General features: G+C 36.2%; 1 protein-coding gene across 2 annotated transcripts; it reads right to left on the bottom strand.

The window, feature by feature from the left end:
• Positions 1-1,310: 1,310 nt before the first annotated feature.
• Snrk (SNF related kinase) lies at positions 1,311-23,062 on the bottom strand. 2 transcript variants are annotated; one of them, XM_018507227.1, is made up of 8 exons: positions 21,875-23,062; positions 6,840-7,043; positions 5,906-6,058; positions 5,309-5,555; positions 4,761-5,112; positions 4,508-4,636; positions 4,263-4,368; positions 1,311-4,122 (listed from the first exon to the last, which is right to left on the bottom strand). In XM_018507227.1, exons 2-8 carry the CDS (start codon positions 7,032-7,034, stop codon positions 1,981-1,983), a joined length of 3,324 nt encoding a protein of 1,107 aa, XP_018362729.1. In that variant the 5' UTR covers positions 7,035-7,043; positions 21,875-23,062; the 3' UTR covers positions 1,311-1,980. The 2 variants fall into 2 exon arrangements, with proteins under 2 accessions (XP_018362729.1, XP_018362730.1); XM_018507228.1 differs by lacking the exon at positions 21,875-23,062 and adding an exon at positions 20,191-20,244.
• Between the last annotated feature and the right edge of the window lie 1,604 nt (positions 23,063-24,666).

Here is a 24,666-nt window from a genome sequence, read left to right as displayed (position 1 = left end):
CAATTTTGCCAAAAATGTGTTTTCTTTATCAGGCCATAAAACTTTCCGAACGATCCTTGTATACATATAACGAAATGGGAGAGCTGATGAATAATGCATGAACTCGTGAAATGAATTATCTTGGGTAACTATCGAGCGTCCAGCACTCGATTGTCAAAATTCGTAAATTGACATAGAAATGCAATAAAAGGATCGGGATAGAAATGATCGGATGATGTAAAGAAATGTTTATATCGCGACGAGAAGAAAAAATAAAATCTAATGAGTTCCCGCTATATTAATGAGAAATATACTTCTTATTTTACGATTGTAGCACGCACTTTTAAGTAGCGGATAGCACTCACGATAATGACGATGATAGAGAAACGATGACGATGACAGTGTCCGTCCAGACGACCGTTAATATGTGGCGCGAACATCCGAGGAAACGGATGATCGAAGAACGTTGCGACGTGCTTAGCCGGCAAGCACGGTCAACAGATCTTGCACCTACTGTCCGCTGCCAATTATTTAGATCTACAAGAATGGATTGACAGATGACGATTATCGCCTTACCCTTAAGCTTCTAATATTTGCGCGCAGTACTTACATACTCGGTGGGCTTTACGTTGCGCACTGCTTGCTCAAGAACACTTCTACTCCCGCATCGGGTTTAACATATATAAATACCGCGGAGCGAGTTTTTCTCCCTTAATCGTTTCTTTCCTTTCGCTTAGACGCAATTCAGGCTACCGTTGTAGAACACTCGCATTTCTGTCCGATGTTAATTTATCTTTTAATATATATGTATATATAAATATAGTCATTATAGCCATCTCGAGACTCTGTTCATCTTAATAAGTTAGGAAGCTTTGTAAAGGCAATGATGTATCATTTAGAGGAAAAGAGAAAGACGAAGGGATCGCATTGAAGAAAAAGGAAAAATTGAAAGAAAGAAAAATGGGAAGAGGAAGACATTTTTCGCACTGCATGACTCCGCATCGATTGATTGCAAATTTCAATCTTGGAATTACTTTACCGTTTGCGGTGTATTATACCGTGCTAGGTTTTTGCATTGTAAATATTTAGAGAGAATAGATGACAAAAGCAGCGATAATGATAATGACACTGATGATGATAATGACAATAGCATGAAGATGATCTCTCGCAATAATAATAATAGGGACTGTAATAGTAGCGGTAATAGTAGTAATAGTAGTAGTAGTAGAGTAATGGTAGTAATAATAATATATATAGTAATAATAATATTATTAATATAATAATATAATAATCATCATCATAAACTCTGCAATATTTAATACATTGTTTGTTCACATGGACTAGATACAGCTCTCTCAGAACGATCGACAAATCGATACGCTCCATCTTTTTTTTCTCTTATTGTTGTCTTGATCCCTGTGCTCTACAGACCAGCGGGGATATGATGTGATCAGTCAAATACGTTGATGGCAGACCAGAGTCACGTAATCTTTAATATTGTGGTTAGCAATTACCACTCGCGCAATAAATATCAGTTGCGCGTCCTTAACTTAACGTAACTTCGGCATCAGCGAAAAACAGATCATGTCTTTCGGGAAATATTAATTATCAATATTTTTTGCACTCTGAATTGCTTACGAAATGATTCCTTGAGAGATCTGACTCGGTTCTGTATTTAGAAATGAATAGCTATTGTTCTCTTTAAGATGTGTCAGAGATACAGCATCTATGCCGTTTTGGATTGCAGTTTTTTAAGAAAAAAAGAAAAAATATATCTCTCAGATCTTTCAACCTATAAAAATATTTCGGTATCGACAAAAATAACTCGCTAGAAATTAAAGTAGTATCGAAAAGAGATTGTCGCGAAAGAAATTCCGCGCGCACATGCCATCTAGCTACGCCACTGGCACCAGAGAACGGACCTGGCCTTTACCTACCCGCGTTCATACGTCTCTCATCTTGAATATCTAAGCGAGTTCTCTTTCAAGCGGAAACGATTCATCAACAAAGGCTACAACACTTGGAAGCGTCTCCGAGGTGAATGTGGCACACGTTGGGCATGCCGGCGCAGCCCTTACCGACGATGTTCTCCTGCACTAGATGCGCGAGGCCTAAATTCTGATTTATATCGCCATCGCTACCGCGATGCTGCTTTGTCGCGGCATCGCACCACTGACGACGTTCCCGCCACTTGTCCTCGACTAGCAGCACTGATTTAGGCGACGGCGGACTAACACGATCGCGAGTGATGCTACCGCACGAGCGAGCCTTGTAGAGGCGTCCCTTGCCAAAGATACCTGGCAGCGGTACGCAGAGCTTCTTGTGCACGGCAAAGTAACGACTCAACAACCGAATCTTCCTGTTCTTACACTCGTTCCTCTTACACTCGTTGATCGAGCCGTTACCACGATTCTCCTTGTCGTTACACGGCGCTTGACTCGCGCACTTGTGATCGCCACGACGTTCATCGCTGACGCTCTGACAATCGTCCGATTGCCGTTGACTATTACCCTTTCCATCGGAAGTGCGAGCAAACCTTGAGCCTTGCGATATCAGGGATTTCCCGGCACTGAGTGACCAGCTCTGCAACAATTTCGCTCCGAGACCTTTTGCTTTTTGTACCGTACTGGTTGCTATTTGAGACACAGGTGGAACAACATTGTGCTGAGAAGTAGTGCTATTCTGCGATACCGACGACGCTGACGATGAGGAGACGTTCTGCGTGCCAATTGCAGTCGAATTGCGCGACACATGACAATGATTGTGACAAGATGAGGGTGCCTCGGCCTCCTGAACCTCGGTGATACGATTCAACGACTGGCTCTCACGTAATCGCGTCTCGCCGGCTCTTCTCCTACCAGCGCGATGTCTCCTGCCAAACATTACCTGGTTCTCGGTGCATCGATGCCGTCCTCCTCCATTCGTTGTGCTCGTGTTTGTCGTGTTAGTGCCGCTGCCACTTTCGTTTCGATTGCTCTCGGTTGTCGTCGGTGTATCCGTCGTTGTGTGTTCGCCATTGCTCACTCCGCTCCCTCCTCCACCAACTCCACCACGTCCGCCACCGCTTCCTCCTGGATCCTGCGAATCGCTCGAGTCATCGTGACTATCGCGTCTCGGAGGTAAGGGTTTGCCCGTGGATGCACCGAGTTTGTGCGCCCTCTTTTTCCTACTCTCGCTGTCATCGTCGCTGGCGTCCGAACTCGAACAGGAGGTTGTGCGCGTCTTGTGGAACTTGCTTCTCCGTTGCTCATATGTTGTTCGCCTAACAACGCGGCATTTAGTTGTCGAATCTCCGCAGTTCGTGGAGTTCATCGATGCTTGCGTGCCATCCCCATCCTCCAGGATTTCATTGAGCGTGGGTTGCTTCGTAGAAGCACCGCTGGGTGACGGCATCGTCTTGTATTTAGGTGTTAACGTCACTTGATTGTCACTAATCGGATGAAGAGGTATCGAGACGGTTGACGATTCATGTAGTGTTTTAGTAGTAGTCGTCGTTGTCATCGTTGTAGATACGTCGGACGGTTTTGAGGGAATCATTGATGAGGACTCTGTGAGCGGCACACTAAACCGATGGTGTTGAGAACCCATTCTCCACTTATTCGCCGGTATCGGTCCGGTCGATTTTAGACACTCCGTTACCGATTTAGGTTTAGTTTCCGTAGTAGTGGCTTTTCTAGCTGCCCATCCGGACGATGGAGAGTTCGCGCCACTCAATCGGTTCTTCAGATTTTCCTCGCACGTCATGGTAATCCGCGGAGTTATGGGCAGTTTCTCCAAGAGTACGTTGCCCATTTGGACTTTGTCTGCTCCTCTTAGATGCATCGGCGACGACGTCTTATCCTTTTCGTTTTTCGAAATCTGCTTCAGTCTTTCTCCCCTATGCGATGATTCGGCAATGACGGTATCCTCTTTTTGATGTGGATGCCGTTGACTCAACACGGGCTTCGTGCTGGTATGCTTCTCCGGAAGCTGCGATAATCGCTCCTGTAGAATATGCGAGAGTTTTCCCTCGGAACGGGAACCACGACGATTAAGGGAATTTAGCGCCGAATTACTGCCATGTTCATCTCGGCCAGAGCATGAGGACACGTCGTCCTCATCTTCTTCTTCTTGAACAATACTGCACTTGCGCGAACGCACGTTCTGTAATCAGAACAGACATCTTTGTTTCCTCTGTGCGAGAAATATCGACATGTAAATATTAATACATGACTAGATGTAACATTAATTTTATACAACACATAAATCGATATCTTTCTAGATGATGAACATATAGTACGTACCTGCGGTACGTCACCAGGTGTCCGTGGCACGCTTAATAGCGACTGGTTCATAGTACCCAGGGAATTCTCATCTGTGCGCAGATTTGTTGTCAGATCATCCTGCCGGCTGTATAAAATTAACACGCATTGGTATTAATGATTTCATCAAAGACGGTATGCAGTATAAATATTTAGATTTAACATAGCTTATAAGTGAATCACACATAGCAGCAATACTAATGGGTGATTCAGTATGTAAAACATACCTTGAGGAAACATCCAGGGCTTCTGGACGACTTTTCTGTATCTGTTCTTGTCGATGAGCGCGCAATTTCCTCTCAGCTAGCAAGAAATACGTCGCGGTGATGTGGTTGTATTCGTTCTTGTCGAGCGCGCTGTAAGAAGATTCACGATGAGAATTGCCAGTAAAACGTAGCGCCGAAGACGCATGCTTAAAATATACTAACACGCAAAAAGGCACGATCAAAATGGTCAAATCTCTTCCTAATGTCTACTCACTCCAATATCTCTTCCTTGGTGGCGATGTTACCGTTAACCATTTTGGTAATTATGTGATTGTGATGATCATCGGAGACTTGTTGACGTGACACGAGCGGTAGCGTCTCCATCGTGTCCAAGTCGGAACCGATCGCTAACCACGGATCCGCAGCTATCTCCTCGAGGGACGCTCGGCCTTCGGGTTCTCGCACGAGCATTCTCGCGATCAACCGCTTGCAACCGTCAGACACGTGCGACGGAATTGAATACTTGCAGTCCATAATCATCGTTAGCGTCTCACTGTCGTTCGCTTCTTGAAACGGCGCTTGACCGCATACTAACATGTATAGTATTACACCTAACGACCAAACATCTGCAACAAATTGAAATATAAACGTAGTCTATTGAAGCGAGTATAATTTCACTCTCTCGCTGTATTATATTTTAAATAAGATTTTTTTCTTTCAAATTTAGAGTCCAATGCTTCTTAGCAAAACTTTCGACGAAAGATGTAACTTTAATACTAATTTGAGTTATTTATCCTTAATTGCATTAATTAACAAGCTTACCTACTGCGGGGGCATCATAACTATCGCCTAGAAGTATCTCTGGAGCGGAGTACGCTAATGAGCCGCACGAAGTCTCGAGCTTCTGACCAGGACAAAATCTATTGCTAAACCCAAAGTCCGTAAGCTTCACCGTACCCAGCTTTTCGAAGAACACGACATTCTCGGGTTTCAAATCTCTGTGCACTACATGTAAACGATGACAGTAAGATATGGCTCTAACTATCTGCCGAAAGTAAGTCCTGGCCACCTAAGGCGAAAATTCAAATATTATGATACACGCGACTGCGAGTGAAATATCCAATTTATTATATTTAATAAAAAATGACAGTAAGAATATTTCTATAAAATTAATATTTTTTATTATATTAATTCTGAATTTATAATACAAGAGAAATATTTTAAAAAGTTTGAAGATAATTTTTTCTATATAATTTATATAAATTCTTTATATATGATTTCTGATAAATTTGTAACAATTTATACTCAAGAAAATTCACATTCAATAGAGTTTATATGAAAGCTAAACTTGTATCCTATATCCGCGCGGTAATTGTAAGCCGATGGCATAATAAAACAACAATGGCCATGCAACAATACCTCTTCGCTGAGGCCGCTGTCGTGGCGCATGATGTAATCGTAGAGATCCCCGCCATCGCCGAGCTCTAGAATTAGGTATAGCTTGGTCTGCGTGTCTATCACCTCGTATAACCGCACCACATTGGGATGCTGCACCAGCTTCATGCACCGCACCTGTGACACAGACGGACACGATGTACAGGCAGACAAAATTCATTTCGCTTGAGCGAATTTAAATCCAGGGATCAACGATTCTGTCCGTCATCCATTTGCATCATTATCTCGTCGATCTTATTGAGGTCCATCGCTATGAGATTTATCGTGCGATGCAACTACGCGAGACGATTCGATCACCGGTTACTATCGAACTAGCCATCAAAATGACATTACGCGAATCAGGATGTCATCAATGACTCTATTATTTCCATTAGGACATGAAACAGACGGAAGATAATTCTGACACAGCCACGAACAAGATAGAAACAAATAATGGTTAGAATGTCGTTAGAGTTCTATCTGTCACACTTAAATATAAATTCCAATTCGGAACAAGAGATAAATTTGAAACAGTTTAACTTTGTGTCAGAAAGATATCAGAAAGCAAAGAAAAATACACAAAAAGGCAATTTAAATTCAGATTTTTATAAGCTTTTCATACATTTCAATCTTCTAATGTTTATTTAAATCACTTTAAAAGTGCATTCCACTTGACGCTCACAATATTCGCGAGTATTATTTGTCCTCGTTTAACAGTTGATAACAAAGATGAAATGACTTCATGCATTGCAAGCATCAAGTGGAACGTACCCTTAGAAAAAGAACATTTCCTTCACACGTTTCCTTTAAAAATGGTAAAAGATCAAACTGGATGACTCGTCGAAGAACTTAGAGCATTATCGCGACAATGGGCAGAATTGACATTTCGAAATGACGCTACAGTTTGCGTTTCTCTCACCTCCTGGAAGAGATGAGCTCTCGAAACCTCATCGAGCTTACTCTTGTCGATCACCTTCACTGCCACCTTCTCACCGGTGAAAACGTGTCGTGCCAGCTTCACCACGGCGAAGTGACCGCGGCCGAGAGTCTCCTCCAGATCGTAAAGACCGGCGATCTTGCCATCGTAATTGCTGTATCCCACTCTTCGATTCATCTCGTGCCGCTGCAATGCAAAGTTCTTTTCGTATGCAGCAAATGAAAAGATGAAAAAGACATTTCATCTAAAGTAACTATTAAATCTGATTTACATACAGTGAGAGAAAAATATACTAAATTTTAATAAGTATATTTGTTTGAATAGTGTCAGTTAAACATTTATTAAATTTAACATATATTTATTTGATACAAGAGCCATTAATTTGATTTAACTATTATATTTTTTATTTAGCAAATAATTATATTCCATAAAAAGTTATTTATTAAAATTTATATTTCTCTCTCGTTTTATAAAATCTACGAATCGTAAGATGGGTTTCAATCTTTTATGAAAGTTATTTATTTCCCACTTGTGATTTTCGCAAATTTGAGATCCTCGTAACATAAAATTACATACATTTTGAAACATTATTAAGCATCAAAATCCGCTTCAACGGAATGTAATTCTTTCTCTTGTTTGTGTTATTCACTTATCGATTCATTTTACTTATAATTAAATTTGAAAGGTTACCACGTTTTACAAATAAGTGAATAAGTAGATAAGTAGATTACTCCGTCAAAATTAATTTGTGTTAACTAAACATTGAACCACGTTAATTAAATGAAATACATTAACTAACTATTACAGTTCTCAAATTTTTCATTGGTTTTTTTTAAATAAAGTGTCCTGTATATTTCTGTATAACATTGAATGAATGAGTTTGAAATATCGAATTCTGATCGATCGTTTAGAACTGTTGACCGACAGTCGCGTAAGTACGACGGTCCATTCCGAGAAAGAGGTCACTATTATTTTTAGCGCTTAGTAGGAGCAATAATTAATCGCTTCGCCATCCATGGATGTGCGATCGGTAGCAGTAAAAAAAAAAGGTACACTCCGTAGAATGACAGGAGATACTATCGCTTTGGAAAAATACATAGAGAGAAGCTAATGGACCGAACACGATGCACGTGCTAAATATAGTTATCCGATTCAAACTTTTACTCGCAAGTGAACGAAGTAGTTAAGTCCAGAATGTATACAGAGTGCATAGAAATCGTGCATAATCCTCGATGAATTGATTTTTCCTCGATGATATCGGATTAGAAACTCGAGTAACTGGAGCGCGAGAATCTGTTGTCCATCGATCGTATCGAGGCGCGACTTGGACAGGATCGGTTATCGCTCGCTTTCCAAAGGATCGATGACCTTAAAAAAAAATATGATAAACACATGAGATCTCGCTTTACTCGCTTGTTCCGCTTTGTTAGTCTAAACGCGAAGATAACGTTAATGCGCGACCACGAGGCGAACGGTATGCGATCAAATTTAGCGCTAGATGGGAATAGGAGCCAATGTTGCGCTGCCGAGGGAACGCATTGTCTTTGGCGGAACGTAATTGCGAAACACGTCATGATGTACCGTGACGCGCCGAGGCTACACGATTTGTCAGCACAGTATCTCGCATTCCGCTCTCCCTCTTCTGCTTCTATTCTTATTAAATATTAAATACGCCGTACTTTCTGATTCTCTGTCTATATTCATAAATATTTACTTTTCTTTTATGTATATTATTGCCTTGTGTGTATCGTTGTCTTTTTTCAATCTTGAAGAGATCCTTCTTGGGATAAATTAATAATTCTCTCTCTCTCTCTCCTCCCTCCCCCTCCCCCTCGCTCGTTCTCTCTATATAAAAGCGCACAAAAATACAATACGACGACGGGTCGCGAAAATCTCAACCCACGACTATGACGCCCACGGTTTCCTTTGGGATCCACAAAGGAGCTTCTCATCTCCGTTGCCTTGCGGAACGCGGCCACTCGCAGTCCCGTCGGGAGCTGCGAATCATTTCCTCGCCGTGCGTGCTCCGGATACTCGTAACGAGGATTACGAAGAACGCAAAAATAAACCTTCTCGAGCGACGCGGAGAAGGTACCAATAAGGAGATGAACCGCTTCGACCGGCCTGCACGTCAAATTTTCTTCTCGGAAAATGCTATATCCGAAGATCCTCCAGCTCGACGAAAACAGATCAGATTAATACCTTAACGATCGAATCATCCGTGCTTGATGTGCAATTTATAGCAAATGCTGACGTAAGACTGACATTCACTCGCCGAGGTTTACGGCTTTTATTTCGCGCAAACGCGTCCATTGCCTATGTCGCGATATAAATAAGACGAGAGTATTCTCTCCCATTCTCGCCGGTGTTATTATTATCGACAAGCGTTCCCTGCACCATCGTTCATTGTTAAGATAATAAATTATCTTAGCTAACGTATTAATCCATTAAAGAAAAACGACGTTCGTCGTCACGTGCCGATTTAATGCCAGATATCGAAAAATTCACCTGGGTATTAACAAATGTTTGTCGTACGATGAGATAATTCCATGATCGATGGCGCACCCTTTGGAAACGGATTCAATTAAAATATATCACGGCTCGGTCCGTCATATCGATGCGTTTAATTCTTTTTGCCGTTACGTGGGAAGAAATTAATCGCGGTTACACAATCATAATTGATGTCATTTACGGCTTCATGAAGTAATGCAATTACCGCGACATCGCGACCAAATAAAAATTCCACAAGCTTTTTGTCTGGACTTGCGCGAAGTGTAATTAACAAACGTAATGTGATTAACAATTTGACTAATGTGAATACCCTAATTTTACGTCCATAAACTGTTAAATGCTTGCAGTAACCTAAATAAATAATATTAAAATTTTTTTACATCAGGGATTCCTAAATTTTTGTTGATGCAGCACTTTAGAGGATTATGCTAGGAAAAATATAAATGTTTACATAAAATGACAGAATTAATAGAAAAATACCTTGCGAAAAGAAAACAAGAAAAATATTACGTTGTCAAATAACGCAACGCGAAACTCGAAATGTTACAAAAAATATGGTATATGTATTCGTATAATATAATAGAAATAATTATAAAAAACGCTCCGTTTTTTATTTAATTTTATTTATCAATTCTATTTTTAATTTAATTTAAACGCAATTATATTACAAAATTCATACTGTGTAATATTATATTTTAATATTGTTACAATTACACGGCTTTTCTCTAATTGTATAATATTTTTAGACATTCGTATTAAAAATCTTATAAATATTATAAATATTAAAATTATATACATTTCGTATTTTTCCTAGTATCTGTTACAGGTTTAACACCTTTGTACAATCAGTAACGTGGAACATTACTTCTAAATATCCAGGGCGTTCACTATCACGGTAATTTTCCACGTGCAAGGAAAGCGAGAATTGTCGAATCCGAATCCATCCGGATCCATCACATCGCGTCGCGGCGAATTGAACTTGACATTTAACCGATAACGACGCTCATCCATTGCTATCAAGATTTACCTGGACACGGGCATGTCTGTGATGTTGGCCTGACCTGCTTTTACCGCACGTGTCCGTAATAATGTGATGCACGAGCGTCAGTTACACGTAATAAGTTTACGACTCTTCGGGGCGAACACCTGAAACGCACTTCAATCGCGAAGCATCAACAGATGTCGGATGATCAACTGCGTCGCAAATTTTTATTTCAAATTGAGTTTCCTTAAAAAGTGCGAAAGTTATCTCCTTAGTTCTTATCAGTTCGATTAAGAATGTATAACACTCATTTATACAAACGTGTTAATATTTATACTTTAAATAAACTATATACATATGAAAGTTGAATTTGTAGCATTCTATTTTTGTAGAATAACAGGTTTTCATAATTCATGAAAATTTTTTTGTATAAGTATACTTTAAGTATTCAAAATGATTTAAGTAAAGCTTTATTGCGATTCAGAAATGATTTACAAAGATTTAAAAGAAATATTTTGTTCGTTTACAAAACATCTAATCTTTGCATCATAATGTATTTAACTTTAGATCATCTTGAATACTTAAAATATTAAAAAATTATAATTATAATTACATTTAGAAAATTCAGATTTTTGTCATTATTTTATAATACATTTCCATATATTTCTATTAAAGCATAAATTAAAAAAAATATTACTTTTTATTGAAATAACTTTTGATCTATGTAGATGGTTTAAAAGTAATGTAATAACTTTTTTGACCATCGCTCAAAATTTATTGTGTTACTTTCAAACGATTTAAAATAATCTGTAATTTTTTCATTACTTTTTCATTATTTTGAAATTATGTGAAATAAGTTCTTAAATAAACGAAAAATTGAGATAGGAGATTAATAAATATTCCTCGCGCGATATCGCTTCTTTAATATTAAAATAATATTTAAATTAAGGCTGCTCGCTTCATAATTTTGTTGCATAATAATACGTTTATTACTTCGCGAAAAAATGCAAAGGAGGATTTCCAACGAATTTTCTCACAAACATGCGTATCTGAGGCCACAGATTCCGCCGGGCGGAAATTTCACGCTTAGAAAGTATAATTTGCTCCGAGAGAGATGAGCGTGTGGACCCGCATTTGAAATTTAGATCGCGCCATGCGTTCTCTTCATAGACCGCATTTCCCGGATGCAGTCGTAAACGGAGCGTCGTACTTTCTTGAACACTTTCGCATTCGTGCGGACACGGAAGTCGCGAATTATAGCGGACGGGGAACATCGCGCGCGTGCACCGCAAGGCAAGTTGGCCTCTCGCAAGATCCACGATGAGGCAGATCGAAATAAACCGTACCGTCGCGATTTGTAATAGCCGTAGTAGGAGATTGACAGGCGTATCGGTGGAATTCGATGTTGCAGAAAGGTCGACAACGTGCCAGGCGCGGCCAACGACTGGTCACTATCCGGGAAATCGAGTCTCGATACGCTATCGGTGTATTACTCATGAATATACGAACGGAACGTGTTCACTAATACGTTCAACCCTTGCACTTCTCTTTCGCTCAATAAATCAATTAATCTGCCCGATGAGGTGTGTATCTTGTGAAAAGTCTACTGTCTATTGGAAAATGTGACATTTAAAACGCCATCGCATGATCTCATCTTATTTTTATATACGCATAGATAAGATTAACAATATTAAATAGTTTAATGAGATAAGCTATTAAAGCAGTGCAGCGATAGGTTTGAATATATACATCGTAAATGTTGAAGAGAGATCTAGATTAACTCTGCATCGAGCAAAAAATATTCTAAATTTTAATAAATATTTATTTGAATAGTGCCTAACTTTACATTTACTTAAAATGGATAAATATCAATAAAAGGAAATAATAGCTAAATCAAATCAATAATTTTGTACTAAATAAATATACCTAATAAATATACCTAATATCTAGCAAATATTAGTTGATATTATTCAAATAAATGATTTATTCAAATTTAGTATATTTTTTTCAGTATACAGTACGAAATATTATAAATTTTTAAAATATATTTTTTATTAATATATTTCGACTTTTAGTTCGATTTCATCTTTAATATTATATTATTGTGTGTATTTCTATTTCTAGTACTGTATTTTTAATTTTAGTACCATAAATTTTCTAATAAAAATGAGCACAAAGTGCGTGTAATAAATTTATTGCGATTCTTTTAAATGCAACCAGTATAATATAAAAATCTTCAGAATTATTCATTTGCTGGCATAAACATAAGAATTAAAAAAAAATAAAACTTTATAACTTTAAAACAGAATTTTTTCATGTCATACTGTCATACATAAATCAAAACTTTTTGAAAAAATTGATAAAATTCATAATGCAATCAAGAAAAATATAGTCATAACATAAAAACATTTTTGCGAACAAATAGAATTTTTTCATATAAAAATTTTAATGGATTGAAAATATTAATGTGCCAAGCTAATTCAAAAAATATGATCGTCTATTAAGAAAATGTAAATTACGTTGATGGATTAAATTTTGCCGAGAGGTCTTTAGGAAGAGAATTTCCTCTTAGTACGCTTTATCACTTTTAATATAATTTAAAATGAACTTATCTCTGCTTGTTATAAAGAAAGTGATCATTTCCAAAATGATATTTCGAATACTGATCCCATTATTCTATTCCGAGAAAAAAGTAAACTTTTGGGATTTGACTTTAACACTTTTCGTTACGAAATCTTGAAGAAAATAAAAAAGTGAGAAAAGTATTTATTCTTCGGTGCTTGTGTAATATTTATCAGGTGCGAGTCAGAGAAGCAAAGGCCGTCACGAATTACTAGCGAAGGGCTTAAGCTACAGTTTCGCCCTCGCACATTCTCCACCTACGTGGATGCTGAATAAATATCTTGATTTATACGACATACATTCTTATCTCAAACTTGCCTGAAAATTTCATCTCAAGGAAAAAGATTGAATTTTTTTAAAGAATTTATTATTGTATAATTAGAATCGAGAATTCTAAAGCTCTATAAAGCTAGCAAGATCAAATCAGCAAAATCAAATTGGATCTATCCGAATTTTTAGTACTCATTTTGTACTAAATTGTACCATTAATGATACTTTTGAATCGTATGCCATTTAGGAAAAAATCATGGCGCTGCTGGCTTAATATTAAGCTGGTAGGACCAATTCAAAATAAAAGAAAACAAGAAAAATAATATCAGAAATCAATACGATTGAATTCGTACTATTTTGTACTGCCAAAAACAATTCTATATTATGTATCATTTCTAAGAAAACAGTGGCGCTGATAGTTTAATATTTAAGCTGGCAGGACCATAAAAAAAGAACAACACAGGGCAAAAATTAACACGACTGAATTTGTACTAATTTGTATATACCATTGAAAGTATGAAGCTAATATTTTACATGTTTTCTCCTTAAATGATTTTATTAATATATATATATTGACAATTTATAAGGCATTTCATGTCAAACCGGGCATCTTTGAAACATCGTCATTTTATTTTTTTTTTAAATTTGCTAACATACCTATTCTACGGATAAAAATATGAGACAAGTGTTTCGCGAAAAAAATGTGAGATTTTTTTATGAAGTTATTGACGCTTGTAAGTTGTATAAATTTATAAAAAACGTTGTATAAATTTATAAAAAACGTTGCAAAAATGCAAATTATTATATCCTTGAAACCATTAGTCGTACAAAAAGAATGAAAAATTTTCCAAGATTAAAAGTCCGATTTTATAAAGATCTTAAATTATTCTCTTTAGATGGGTTATCTTTAATTTATCATTTTCATATAAATAAATCATTTTCCATTTGTTTACAATTTTTATCAACATAATATAGATGACGTATGATATAGAATTGTTTTTGGCAGAACAAAATAGTACAAATTCAATCATATTGATTTCTGATAGTTTTTCTTTTTTTTTTTATTTTGAATTGGTCCTACCAGCTTAATATTAAGCCAGCAACGCCACGATTTTTTTCGAAAATACGGTACAAAAGTATTAATAGTACAATTTAGTACAAAATGAGTACTAAAAATTCGGATAGGTCCGATTTGATTCAGCTGATTTGGTTCTGTTAGCTTTATAGAGCTGAACTCTAATAGTGAGTGACAGTGAGTAATCACACACACAAAAGGGAATATTTTTTAAAAATTACTCGGAGTATAATTGATTTAGAAACAATATGTATGCTTACAAAAGAAAAAAGAATAAATTAACGAGCTCTCTAGGATTGCGAAATGATCAGGTATCACAGCGCATTTCGTTTTTCCGGTAAAATCGCTTTCCTTACGCAATCAAAAGTACGGCGGTGGCCGTAACGGTAATTGATACGCGGGGATTCGCGATCGAAGCGACGATAATATGGCCCCGTGACGATAATGCGTAACGTAAACGTACCGTAGGCACGTAACAGGTAGTGTTCGCGTACCGTTATCGGGATTCCGCGGCGTCACCATGCGCGCCACGAAGAAATACCCGATAATATCCTGAGGGGCGCGACTAATCCACGCCTGTGCTACCGCCAGTGGGAACAACAGCGGCGTTCATACTCACGAGAATGATAATTACGACCGATTAGAGCGTTTGCATTGCCGCGCTAGGCGTGCGTAACTATGCGAATAGTCACGGACAAAGATGAAATTAACTGTGCTTCGGAGAAGTATGGAAAAACTTCGAGAGAAGAGTGTTTAATTAATAAGGCCTAATTTTTCATTTTCTGCTTAACTTGTGATTAAGCATAGCCTAATGATAATAAAAAAAATTGTGTTTTTCTAGCTATGGTTAAACACTAACTTAACAGTTCTGTAGTAACTTTAAAAGTTACTCATTACAAAACTATCAGTTTAGTGATTATTCTCTGGATGTAAGTTTCTTAAGATTTATTACCTATTTTGTATTATGACACCCTACTGACTCGCTTATAACTCGCTCCTGATTTCTAATTTATCACTTAACGGCTTATTATAAAAAGTCCATTAAACTTCATTATTTTCATTTACATTCCTGTACCTCGTAAGAGTATTATATATATATATATATAATATAAATTTAATATTATAACATAATATACTAATAAAAACTGTGACTATAAAAACTATATTTTACAAGATTAAAATTTTTTGAGATGAGATTTTCTGAGCATCCCCCATCTATCAACTTGCGTACACTGAGAAAAAGTTCTAGTTGTACTAACAAGAAGTACAAATAAAACGAATTCTGATCATATAAATCAGAATTCTGGTAACTGAATTTTTGATATTTCGATTAGAACGTTTGATATTTATAAATGTTGGATTTGTACCTTTCTGGTTGAAAATTACGAGATTTCCAATTAATGTAACAAGATTTTTTTCTGGTGTATCTTTAAATAGACTTATCAATTTAAGTCTTAAAGATTAAACTGAATCCTTGGACTTTATCAGTATTTTTTTTGAGTTGAGAAATATCATTAGAAACACGTCGATGTTGAAAAATGTACTTTTAGAAAGTCAGAAAAGTCACAGAAAAGATCCAATTATGAACACCAGGGAGATCCAATAAAACTTTCGCCAAGGAAGACGTTATCACACTTTTAAAGTTTGATAGAAGTTATGAAATGTATTCTGCTGTTTTGTACATATCATTGATAGTTGGCTTAATCCGCATTCGTATTGATATACTCGATGACATATTGACATTGTTAGATGATATCAGTAAATAGAGTTACAGAAAGGTAGTATCGATAAGCTATCAGCAGTATGGGAATCTCTCGCGCAAATCTGATCGGAATGATATTTTCAAACGCATATGGCACGCACGGATTTCACGATAATGCAATGGATGAAGAATGATGAGATTAAAAAAAAAGAATATTACGAGTGTTATGATTTCGCGCGATGGAAATTTCAGCTAGTGATCTCTATGTATGAGACGCATCATTTTTACTTTAGTTTTATTCTGATAATTTTTTCTTTGTTTACTCTATTGATGCTAATATTGTTTATAAGTCCTCGTTCTTTTCTCTCTTTCTTTCTCTAACTTTTCCTCTCTCATCTCGAAATGCAATACGCAGACAAGTGTCGTTTCTATAGAGTTTCTACAGCGCGAGTTGGCACGGATTACTTTGACGCGACCGGATCTGCGTAATTTGAGATAATGCACTCGACAAACAGATTGATCTCCGCTTCCGAATTGCGCTGGTTCATTTCCCTCGTATAAATACCGTTGGCTATCTAGCAGTAAACAACAATAGTTTATGTGTATACGAAAGAAAATATAAGCGAAAATAATCTATCATTCAGAATGAGTTAAAGGTTTTTCTGTCTTGTTTCGAGAGTGATGGAAGACAATAAGGAAGAGACGAAAATTACTTTTAGAGAAGATTTATTTTATATATACTTTTCTGTAATATATATATATAAAAGCATCGCTTAAGAGAATTTCTCAGTTTAAACAATCAAGTTTTAAAAATATAGACAAAAATATAAACAACGAAACGTAGTTTAATTCCGTACATCTCGTTTCAATAAAATTTTAATTAATTTTATTATTATAAGATATTTTTCATTATCCTTATAATGAAAATTTGTTTTATATAATTGTTTTAAATAATTTTATTGAAGATACTTCAATTAAAATAAAAATATATAGATTACAATAAAAATATAACTTTCTGTTTAAAATTTAAATAAACTTTTTTATTCAAATATTTAAATATTTGATAATAAAACATGTATTTTATATAATCTAATTATAATAAATATTACACGATGTTAATAATATCATTCATGTCGAGAGATTCTTTTGTAATGGTAATATCAAGAATTACATTATCGTTATAATATTTCTTCATTTATAGTCAATCATTTATATTGAAGCATCTTCGCAAATAAATTGCTTTATAATAATTTAATATCTAAGTGAATTACAAATGTATTTACTGGTAGTTCTCAAATATTCTACAATTTCATTCGAACTCTTGAAATGCCAAATGTCTTGATATTTTCACACGTTTAAACAGAGATGAAACATGTGAATGAGAACAGAGCACTCTAAGAATGTCACACAACATATTCTCTCTCTCTCTCTCTCTCTCTCTCTCTCTCTCTCTCTCTCTCTCTCTCTCTCTCTCTCCTGTCTCTCTTTTCAACCTAACATATTTCAAAGAAATTTAAAAAAAGATACATTTTTACATAAAGAAAGCATAGCTTATAAGTTTCTCAGATTAAACAAACAAATTAAGTTTATTTCAAGTCATTTCAAAAATGCAGAAAAAACAAAATATTTTTCAGGCATAATTTAATTTCAGACGTATCTCGTTTCTATAAAATTTTAATCTCTCTCTAAAATTTTATTATCAAAATATTTTATTATCTTTATACTGAGAAAATGTTTTTAAAATTTTGCTCAAGAAAAATTAATTTTAATTTAAATAAAGATTTTATAAAAGTATTTCTGAAAAAAATTAGAAACGGAAAATCTCTTAAGTCAATCAATTGAAAAACTAAATAAAAAAATAACTATGTAAAAAGCTACACGATCTAAATAAAATTAGTAGCCAGAAACGACTGGCAGTTTCGTTGGAATTTTTTTCAAGTGTTTCAGGGTTGACGTAGAGGAATGCTAAACAGTTCATCTGGAAATGACTAGTTTTTTAATCTATGAATACGATCTAGTAAATATTTTCGTTTCGTCGAAACAAGAGAAGCATTTCTGCAAGCGTCAATAACAGAAAACTTTGATAACTTCATCGTTCGGTTAATTATATAATGCTTAATTATTTAGTTTGAAATTTTCTGACCTATATTGCTCTTGCTTTGATATTTTAATTCAGTAAGATGAAACGCCCTTCTATTAAAGGTAATACACAACACTCTTTGGAAAGGTAATAATTTCATCCATTTCGAAGAAACTTTATAAAATGCCTTGTCGAAACTTGTGAAAATATTTAACGTTACATAATCTTTTAATAAACTTTCTTCGAATAAGTCTCGTCGATATAATAAACTGGGAGAAATATCAAGCAACGATGAATTAAAAGTAACGCCATTAATTAACAAATTTATTCATATTTTTTATCCTCTCGAAAGTATCTCAAATTCTAAGATATTATTTTTTTATTCAGACCGACAAAACAAATATTGATTTTAAATTCAATTGAAGACATTTTCCAATAGCATAAAATTAATTATTTCTAATTGTACGCTGAAACAAGAGTCTCGTTGTATTAATTGGAGTTCTGGTGGAAAAATCAGAATTTTATAGTCAAATTTATTTTAATTCTACTCGAGATAACCAGATGTCCAATCATGACAACTGGAATTCTGATATGATCAGAATTTACTAGTTCATTCATTTTCAACTAGCAATTTTTCTCAGTGTATACCTAAGTTATCTTTATAGCTAACAAACATTGTCGACGATAAAATAATAAAAGAGGCAAACATTGTACGACAACTTGTACGACAATGACATATTGTACTATTGTAATTATTATTGAGCAACGTATAATTGAGATGATAAATATATGTGTACATGTAATCATTCATGTATCAATAAATAATCTTGCGCCACATTAATTTCTTTACTACATACGTGATATTCGTAGAAAATTTCGAAAAAAATTAAATTCTATTTTCCTTGACGTTCTGCGTGACGTCGATTATTTTTCTTACTCTTACGATATTGGATATCATTTACTATAAAATGAGAATTATTGCAAAAATGACATGAGAAGATATCCAAGATTATACTTTTCTATTTTCTACGTTTCCGAGATGGTCCGAAATATCGTATCTAATTTAAAAATTAATCGAATATTTAAGTATCAACATCAAGTATTCTAATACAATTATAAATTATTATACAATTGTTTAAAAATTTGATATTATCAATTTTTGTATTCGATAAGTAGGTACGTGTTTATATACATTTATATTCGATAAGTGTTTATACACGATGTTATCGCTATTAATTAAATTCAGGACCATTGTGCTTCACTTTTGCGGGTTTACGCGAATTGTAATTTCTGCCAAAGTAATTTCTGCTACGTAATTAATGTTTCATGTATTCAGTTTTATCGGACTATTCAAACGCCAACTGTTAATTTATGTGAAAGAATGTAATCGAAATAATTTTGCAAAATTACAATTTATAAAAGGAGAAGAAGAGGAAAAGTTTACACAGAGTGCTCGTAAAATGTGCTTCGTTAGAATTCTTTGATCCTAATAAATAAAATTTATTTAAATTTGCATTAAATAGACGATTAAATATACGATTTATTTATCAACGCTGATAAAATAAATACGTATCAATTGTTGTCTCTGTAATAGCTTTAATAGCTATTACCATTATTATTAAACAAAAATAAATATTAAAAACAGTTTATCCGCAGTGATGAATATATATTTAACTAAAAATTCTTTCCTCCCCTAGCTTCGTATTATCGCGATATTGCGCAACATTATTATCCTCTCCCCGGACAATAAAATTATGAAATATTCATATTAACATTTCGCAAATTTAATAAAGTACAAAATTACTGCTCTTCATCCTCTTCGAGAATAAATTAGTCATAACCATAATGTTTTGTTCAATGTTTTTTATCGCATTCAATTTACAACATTTTCCAAAAGAACCTTGCCAGATCTATGATCTCGGAAGTAGTTCGAGTTTCTGTAAAGCCGTAATCGATTAGTCCCCGGAGAAACTTATTGTTTCATCTCACAATGTACACAATATAAAACGATACGAGGATATACGTATTCGATAAAACAGACGGAGAAGTTTCTCGCGAGATCGTATTACATTGCGCTCGTACTGTGTTTACCCATCTGAATTCGTAAGAGATCGCTGGACCACCACCATACGAGACGTTGCGAATTTATCGGATACACAACGATGGACCCACCCAAATATCTCTTCGGAGGACAGGTTCCCGGAATGGTTCCTCTGCACGATCGATATTATCGCACGATAACGTCGTAAATATAGTGTCTATACTAACGACTGGCATGCTATTTATTGGTGAGTACATTGGCAAGACATTACCGGCAACGTAACTGTTATGCAATCGATATGCATCGAGGTTCTTTTGAAGCTGCATTGCGAGAATCATTGCGGGCGAGGAGTTATCCGGTTCGAGAAATAGACGTTTACCTTGAACTATTTTTTTCCTCTCACGATAAAAATGTAATATGAAATAAAAAATCTCGATGCTGCATTGATAACGTGCACCTTCTTTGACGCGATTAGCATAAATGTGTGAGTACGTACATAAAAGCGGTACCATCTTCACGAATAATTAAGGCAAGATGCGATCGATAGGGTTGCTCTTTTTAACTGTAATATTGGCACCTGACACTGAGTTAATCGCTTGAGAAAGAAAGGACGAAATCTATAGGTAGATAAAGATCTATCTATAGATCCACCTAGAGATAAAGAGGAACAAAGTTGTTCAGAAGAAAAGTTTTATACTATAAATGCATTTTGATAAACACGTTTTGATAAAATTTTGTAACGAATTGATTTGAAATGCAATTTTGAATTTAATAGGTTTGCTGTTTTCAACTGCGATGTTAGTACACGACACTAACAATAAGTTAATTGTTTGAGAGAAAAAAAGACGAAATCTATAGATAGATAAAGATTTATCTATTAAAACTTTTTTTTTAAGACTTTGTTTTTAGTTGTGTTATTGTTGTAGCAAATGAATAATATACTTTAATTCCGTGTTCACTTTTTAATGAAAAGAAGGTATATCGTTCATTTGCTACAACACACAATTAAAAAACAGAGGTTTTCAGAAAAAAAGTTTCAATGGTATGAATTATTAAAATTTTGTAATATTATTTTTGAAATGCAATTTGGGCGTACACAGAAACAATATGTTCTTTAAAAGTATGTTTTTCCTTTTTCTTTATGTTTCTGTTTTTCTGCAAGCACAACGAAAAAATCGCAGTTTTATTACAATTATGTCAGTTGTAGCAAACGAGCGATAATTAAAATTTGTCAAATCAAATAAAATCAAATAAAGTCAAAGTCAAATTAAAGGAAAAATAAAGCGTCGTGTAATGTTACGTTGCCAAAAAAAATCTCATCCAGTAATTGCGATACATCAAATTGATTGATGACGAAATGTAAGGCGTTGTTGTTACACTTTGTACTATCTCTAGACGCGATAGAAATGAGCTTAAAAACAAGTTCGTCCGGAAATTAGCATCCAAGTGTCAATTACGACGTAGTCGGAATAATATGTCGCGATCAAAACTCCAGCCATCGTTGCGACGCGACCGTTTAGAAATGGTCAGTTGAGTGATGTGCTATCAACACATAAACTCGTGAAAATTATCTTATCGGGAGCAACATCGTACGGTGCAACAACCGCTTAGGGACAATAAAACAATCGCAAACGGTAGAACGCCCGAAGCCATTTTTACAGAAGAGTCCACTAGAGACTCGTAGACGAGAGAATTAAGGCGTACCAAGAGGCCAAAGGGAAAAACGACGCTCACCTCTTTGTTCGTTAAACCGACGAAGAAGACGACGACGACGACGACGACGACGAGTCCAGCCAGCACCTCGCTAGTCTGCCCGGTCCGCCCAACGTCATTTGTGATGTGGATTCATTTACGCGTGTCTGCCGTGCCGGCGGCGACGATGATCGATGCCACAGATGTTGCTCCCGGTTGCTCCTTCCGTACAAGTTCTACTTGTATGCGAACCGTCGGGACTGCCGTACGACGGCGACGGCGACGGTGAGGACGACGGGAAAGCCAACGACATCGAATCGAACGTCGCTGGTGGGCCGCTCCGGTTCACTCGAGACGCGTGTTTACACGGCACCGCTCGGTCGCTTCTTACATTCCACCGTCCGCGACGCAATCCTCTCGCCTCTCCCACCCTTTTCTCTTCGCTCCTTCTTATCTCTCTTTCTCTCTCCCTTTATGCGTCTCTCTGTCTCGCGGGATGCGAAACTCTCGTGCTCCCGCTGATGGATCACCTCTTCTTTCTTGACGCAACCGTGCCTTCCTCCACCTCGTAGTACTCTGTATTCTGATCTCGTCTCGTGTCTCTCTTTCTCTCTTCTTTTTCTCTCGCTCCTTCTACGTCGGGGACTACCTCGCCCACCCGCGGTAACTTTTTCCCCTTTGTCTATTTGTCTATTCGTCGGCGCGCAGCAGTCGCGCGTGTAGTAGGCGACTTCCGGGCACCTTCCTCGATGACGACGGTGCGCCGCGAGCGCGCGACACACTTCCCACTTTTTTTCTCGCCTCCTCTACCGCCCGACTCTTTCGCTCCTCTCCGTCGATTCGCTACCGTCTGTCTCGCTCCCTCACGTACAGCCGCGCGCGCGCGCGCAAGCACATGCACGAACGTGCAGCATGCACGTACATAGGAGAGCGTACCTCTACGCGCGTCGCGTCACCCGCTTGACCGTTTCTCCGTTATTCCCTCGGACGGGGAGTCGTCGCACTCTCGCGATCGCGCGCAAGATCCGGGATCGCGGAATTTCCCGCGATCGACGTACGACACTGGATCACGCTTTTCTTTTACTTTCCTCCCTCTCGGATGACGGCGTTAAAACACGACACTACGATGACGACGGGCGTGCGCGTACACACACCCGCGACGCGGTGACACATGAGAAAGCTATGGAACGTGGTGGAACGTAGTAACGTATTTGTACTCCCGACTGAGTCGACGACACGATACTCCTGACTTTGGACGCGCGCTCCCAGCGCCAGCCGGTCGTCCGCCGCGACTGCCATCTTCTCGCGAACTCGGGCACTAATCGTCAATCGCGATGGCGCCAACTACGAAGCTTTCGGCTGGCAGTTCAATCGAAATATCCTCGATTAAAATCGGTACTCATAGTCGATTCTTATATTTGAGACTGTCTTTACACGTCATGGAGTCAATCAGTTGTATTAGCATCTGAAGATATTATTTTAAGACGGTCTTGAAATAAGAACGGATTATGAATGTTGCTATCGGGACTGCGTTCCGTTATATTTACTACGAATGTTGAAAATTAATCTATAGTCCACGTTATGTATACTGTAGTATTTCGATGTTTGCGGTGAATAACGAATCGCAGCCTAGATATATGATTATTAACACAAAAAATTTAAGCAGTAAGATAAGCGTAAGCAGCTGTAAGGAAATCAAAATATGTTGGATTTGCAACTAATTATGTTATAATCTTACCCTCTACTGTGATTGGCTAATTCGCTTATTATTTACGTTTTACTGCTTAAGTTTTTTTGTGCGATGATTTAAAAAAAAAACTGTATATCCCAGATTGCACAGAGAATTTAAAAAGAATTAAAAAATGATTAATTGCATTATGTTATCAATTCTGAGTTTATTTTCAGTTGCAAAATGAATTCTTTTCAAAACTTTTCAGAAAAAAAATTCAGAATTTATGACATACGACTAAATTCTTTTTGAACTCTCTTATTTATCTGGAATGCGCGGAATATATGTATATGTATACATCTTGATGTAGAAATCGTAAATAAGAAAGCGCGATTAAGATAGAAATACATGAAATATCTCTTTCCTTAATTTGTTTCCTTCCCATCTCACGTTCAACTTTATACTTAAATACTTGAATTTTGTCGAATACGCGTCAAGAGAACAGTTGTCTTTAAATTACTCACGATCTTCGAGAATTTCATTCTTTCTTCGATAATAAAAACAGTAATTAAATAATATATATAATTTAAAAAAACAATAAATATTTTATTATAAATAATACCATCATGTAATACTATCGGATTCTCGCTGTAGCTGCAGTATTCGAGAGGGCGTTACTGTACAGTGGTTTTTTCGAGATAAATTTTTTGCTGATGTTATGAATTTTCGTATTGTCTTGTAAATGATCAAAAACGCGTTATTATATATAATTAAATATATAAGTATGTTATATTAGAATTTTTATTGAAAATTCAGATTTATTGTGGTGTAGTTGATTAGTTACGTTTTTCAATATTTGTCGTTATTGAAATGTGTAAATATTTTAAGAATATGACAAGAAAAGGAAGAAAATGTAGAAAATGTAGAAAATATAATTAAAATGTTATGTTATAATTTTAGATGGAAATGGATGAAAAACTGTGATGGTAGCGTTCTCCGTCGGTTAATCCTTTTTGATGACGTTCTGTGAATCTCCGCATGATGTCGTAAGATGGTATTCAATATAGTGCAGTCATTAAAATGCATTTGATGCGATCGAAATATGCGACGTAAAATGATATTTCTCCGAAAAGCCTTGAAATGTTTACTCGTCTAAATCTTTCAT

This window comes from Trachymyrmex cornetzi, unplaced genomic scaffold, assembly GCF_001594075.2.
Source record: "Trachymyrmex cornetzi isolate Tcor2-1 unplaced genomic scaffold, Tcor1.1 scaffold230, whole genome shotgun sequence".
Taxonomy (NCBI): domain Eukaryota; kingdom Metazoa; phylum Arthropoda; class Insecta; order Hymenoptera; family Formicidae; genus Trachymyrmex; species Trachymyrmex cornetzi.
This window is presented reverse-complemented; position numbering and strand designations above follow the sequence as displayed.

Excerpts from the sequence above, each read along its gene's own strand:
- Snrk (XM_018507227.1), bottom strand. The coding sequence starts at position 7,034 with ATGAATCGAAGAGTGGGATACAGCAATTACGATGGCAAGATCGCCGGT. Across the intron at positions 4,637-4,760 it reads ACCAAGGAAGAGATATTGGA|CGCGCTCGACAAGAACGAAT; the intron begins GTGAGTAGACAT and ends ATCTTCTTACAG. Across the intron at positions 4,123-4,262 it reads CACCTGGTGACGTACCGCAG|AACGTGCGTTCGCGCAAGTG; the intron begins GTACGTACTATA and ends TTCTGATTACAG.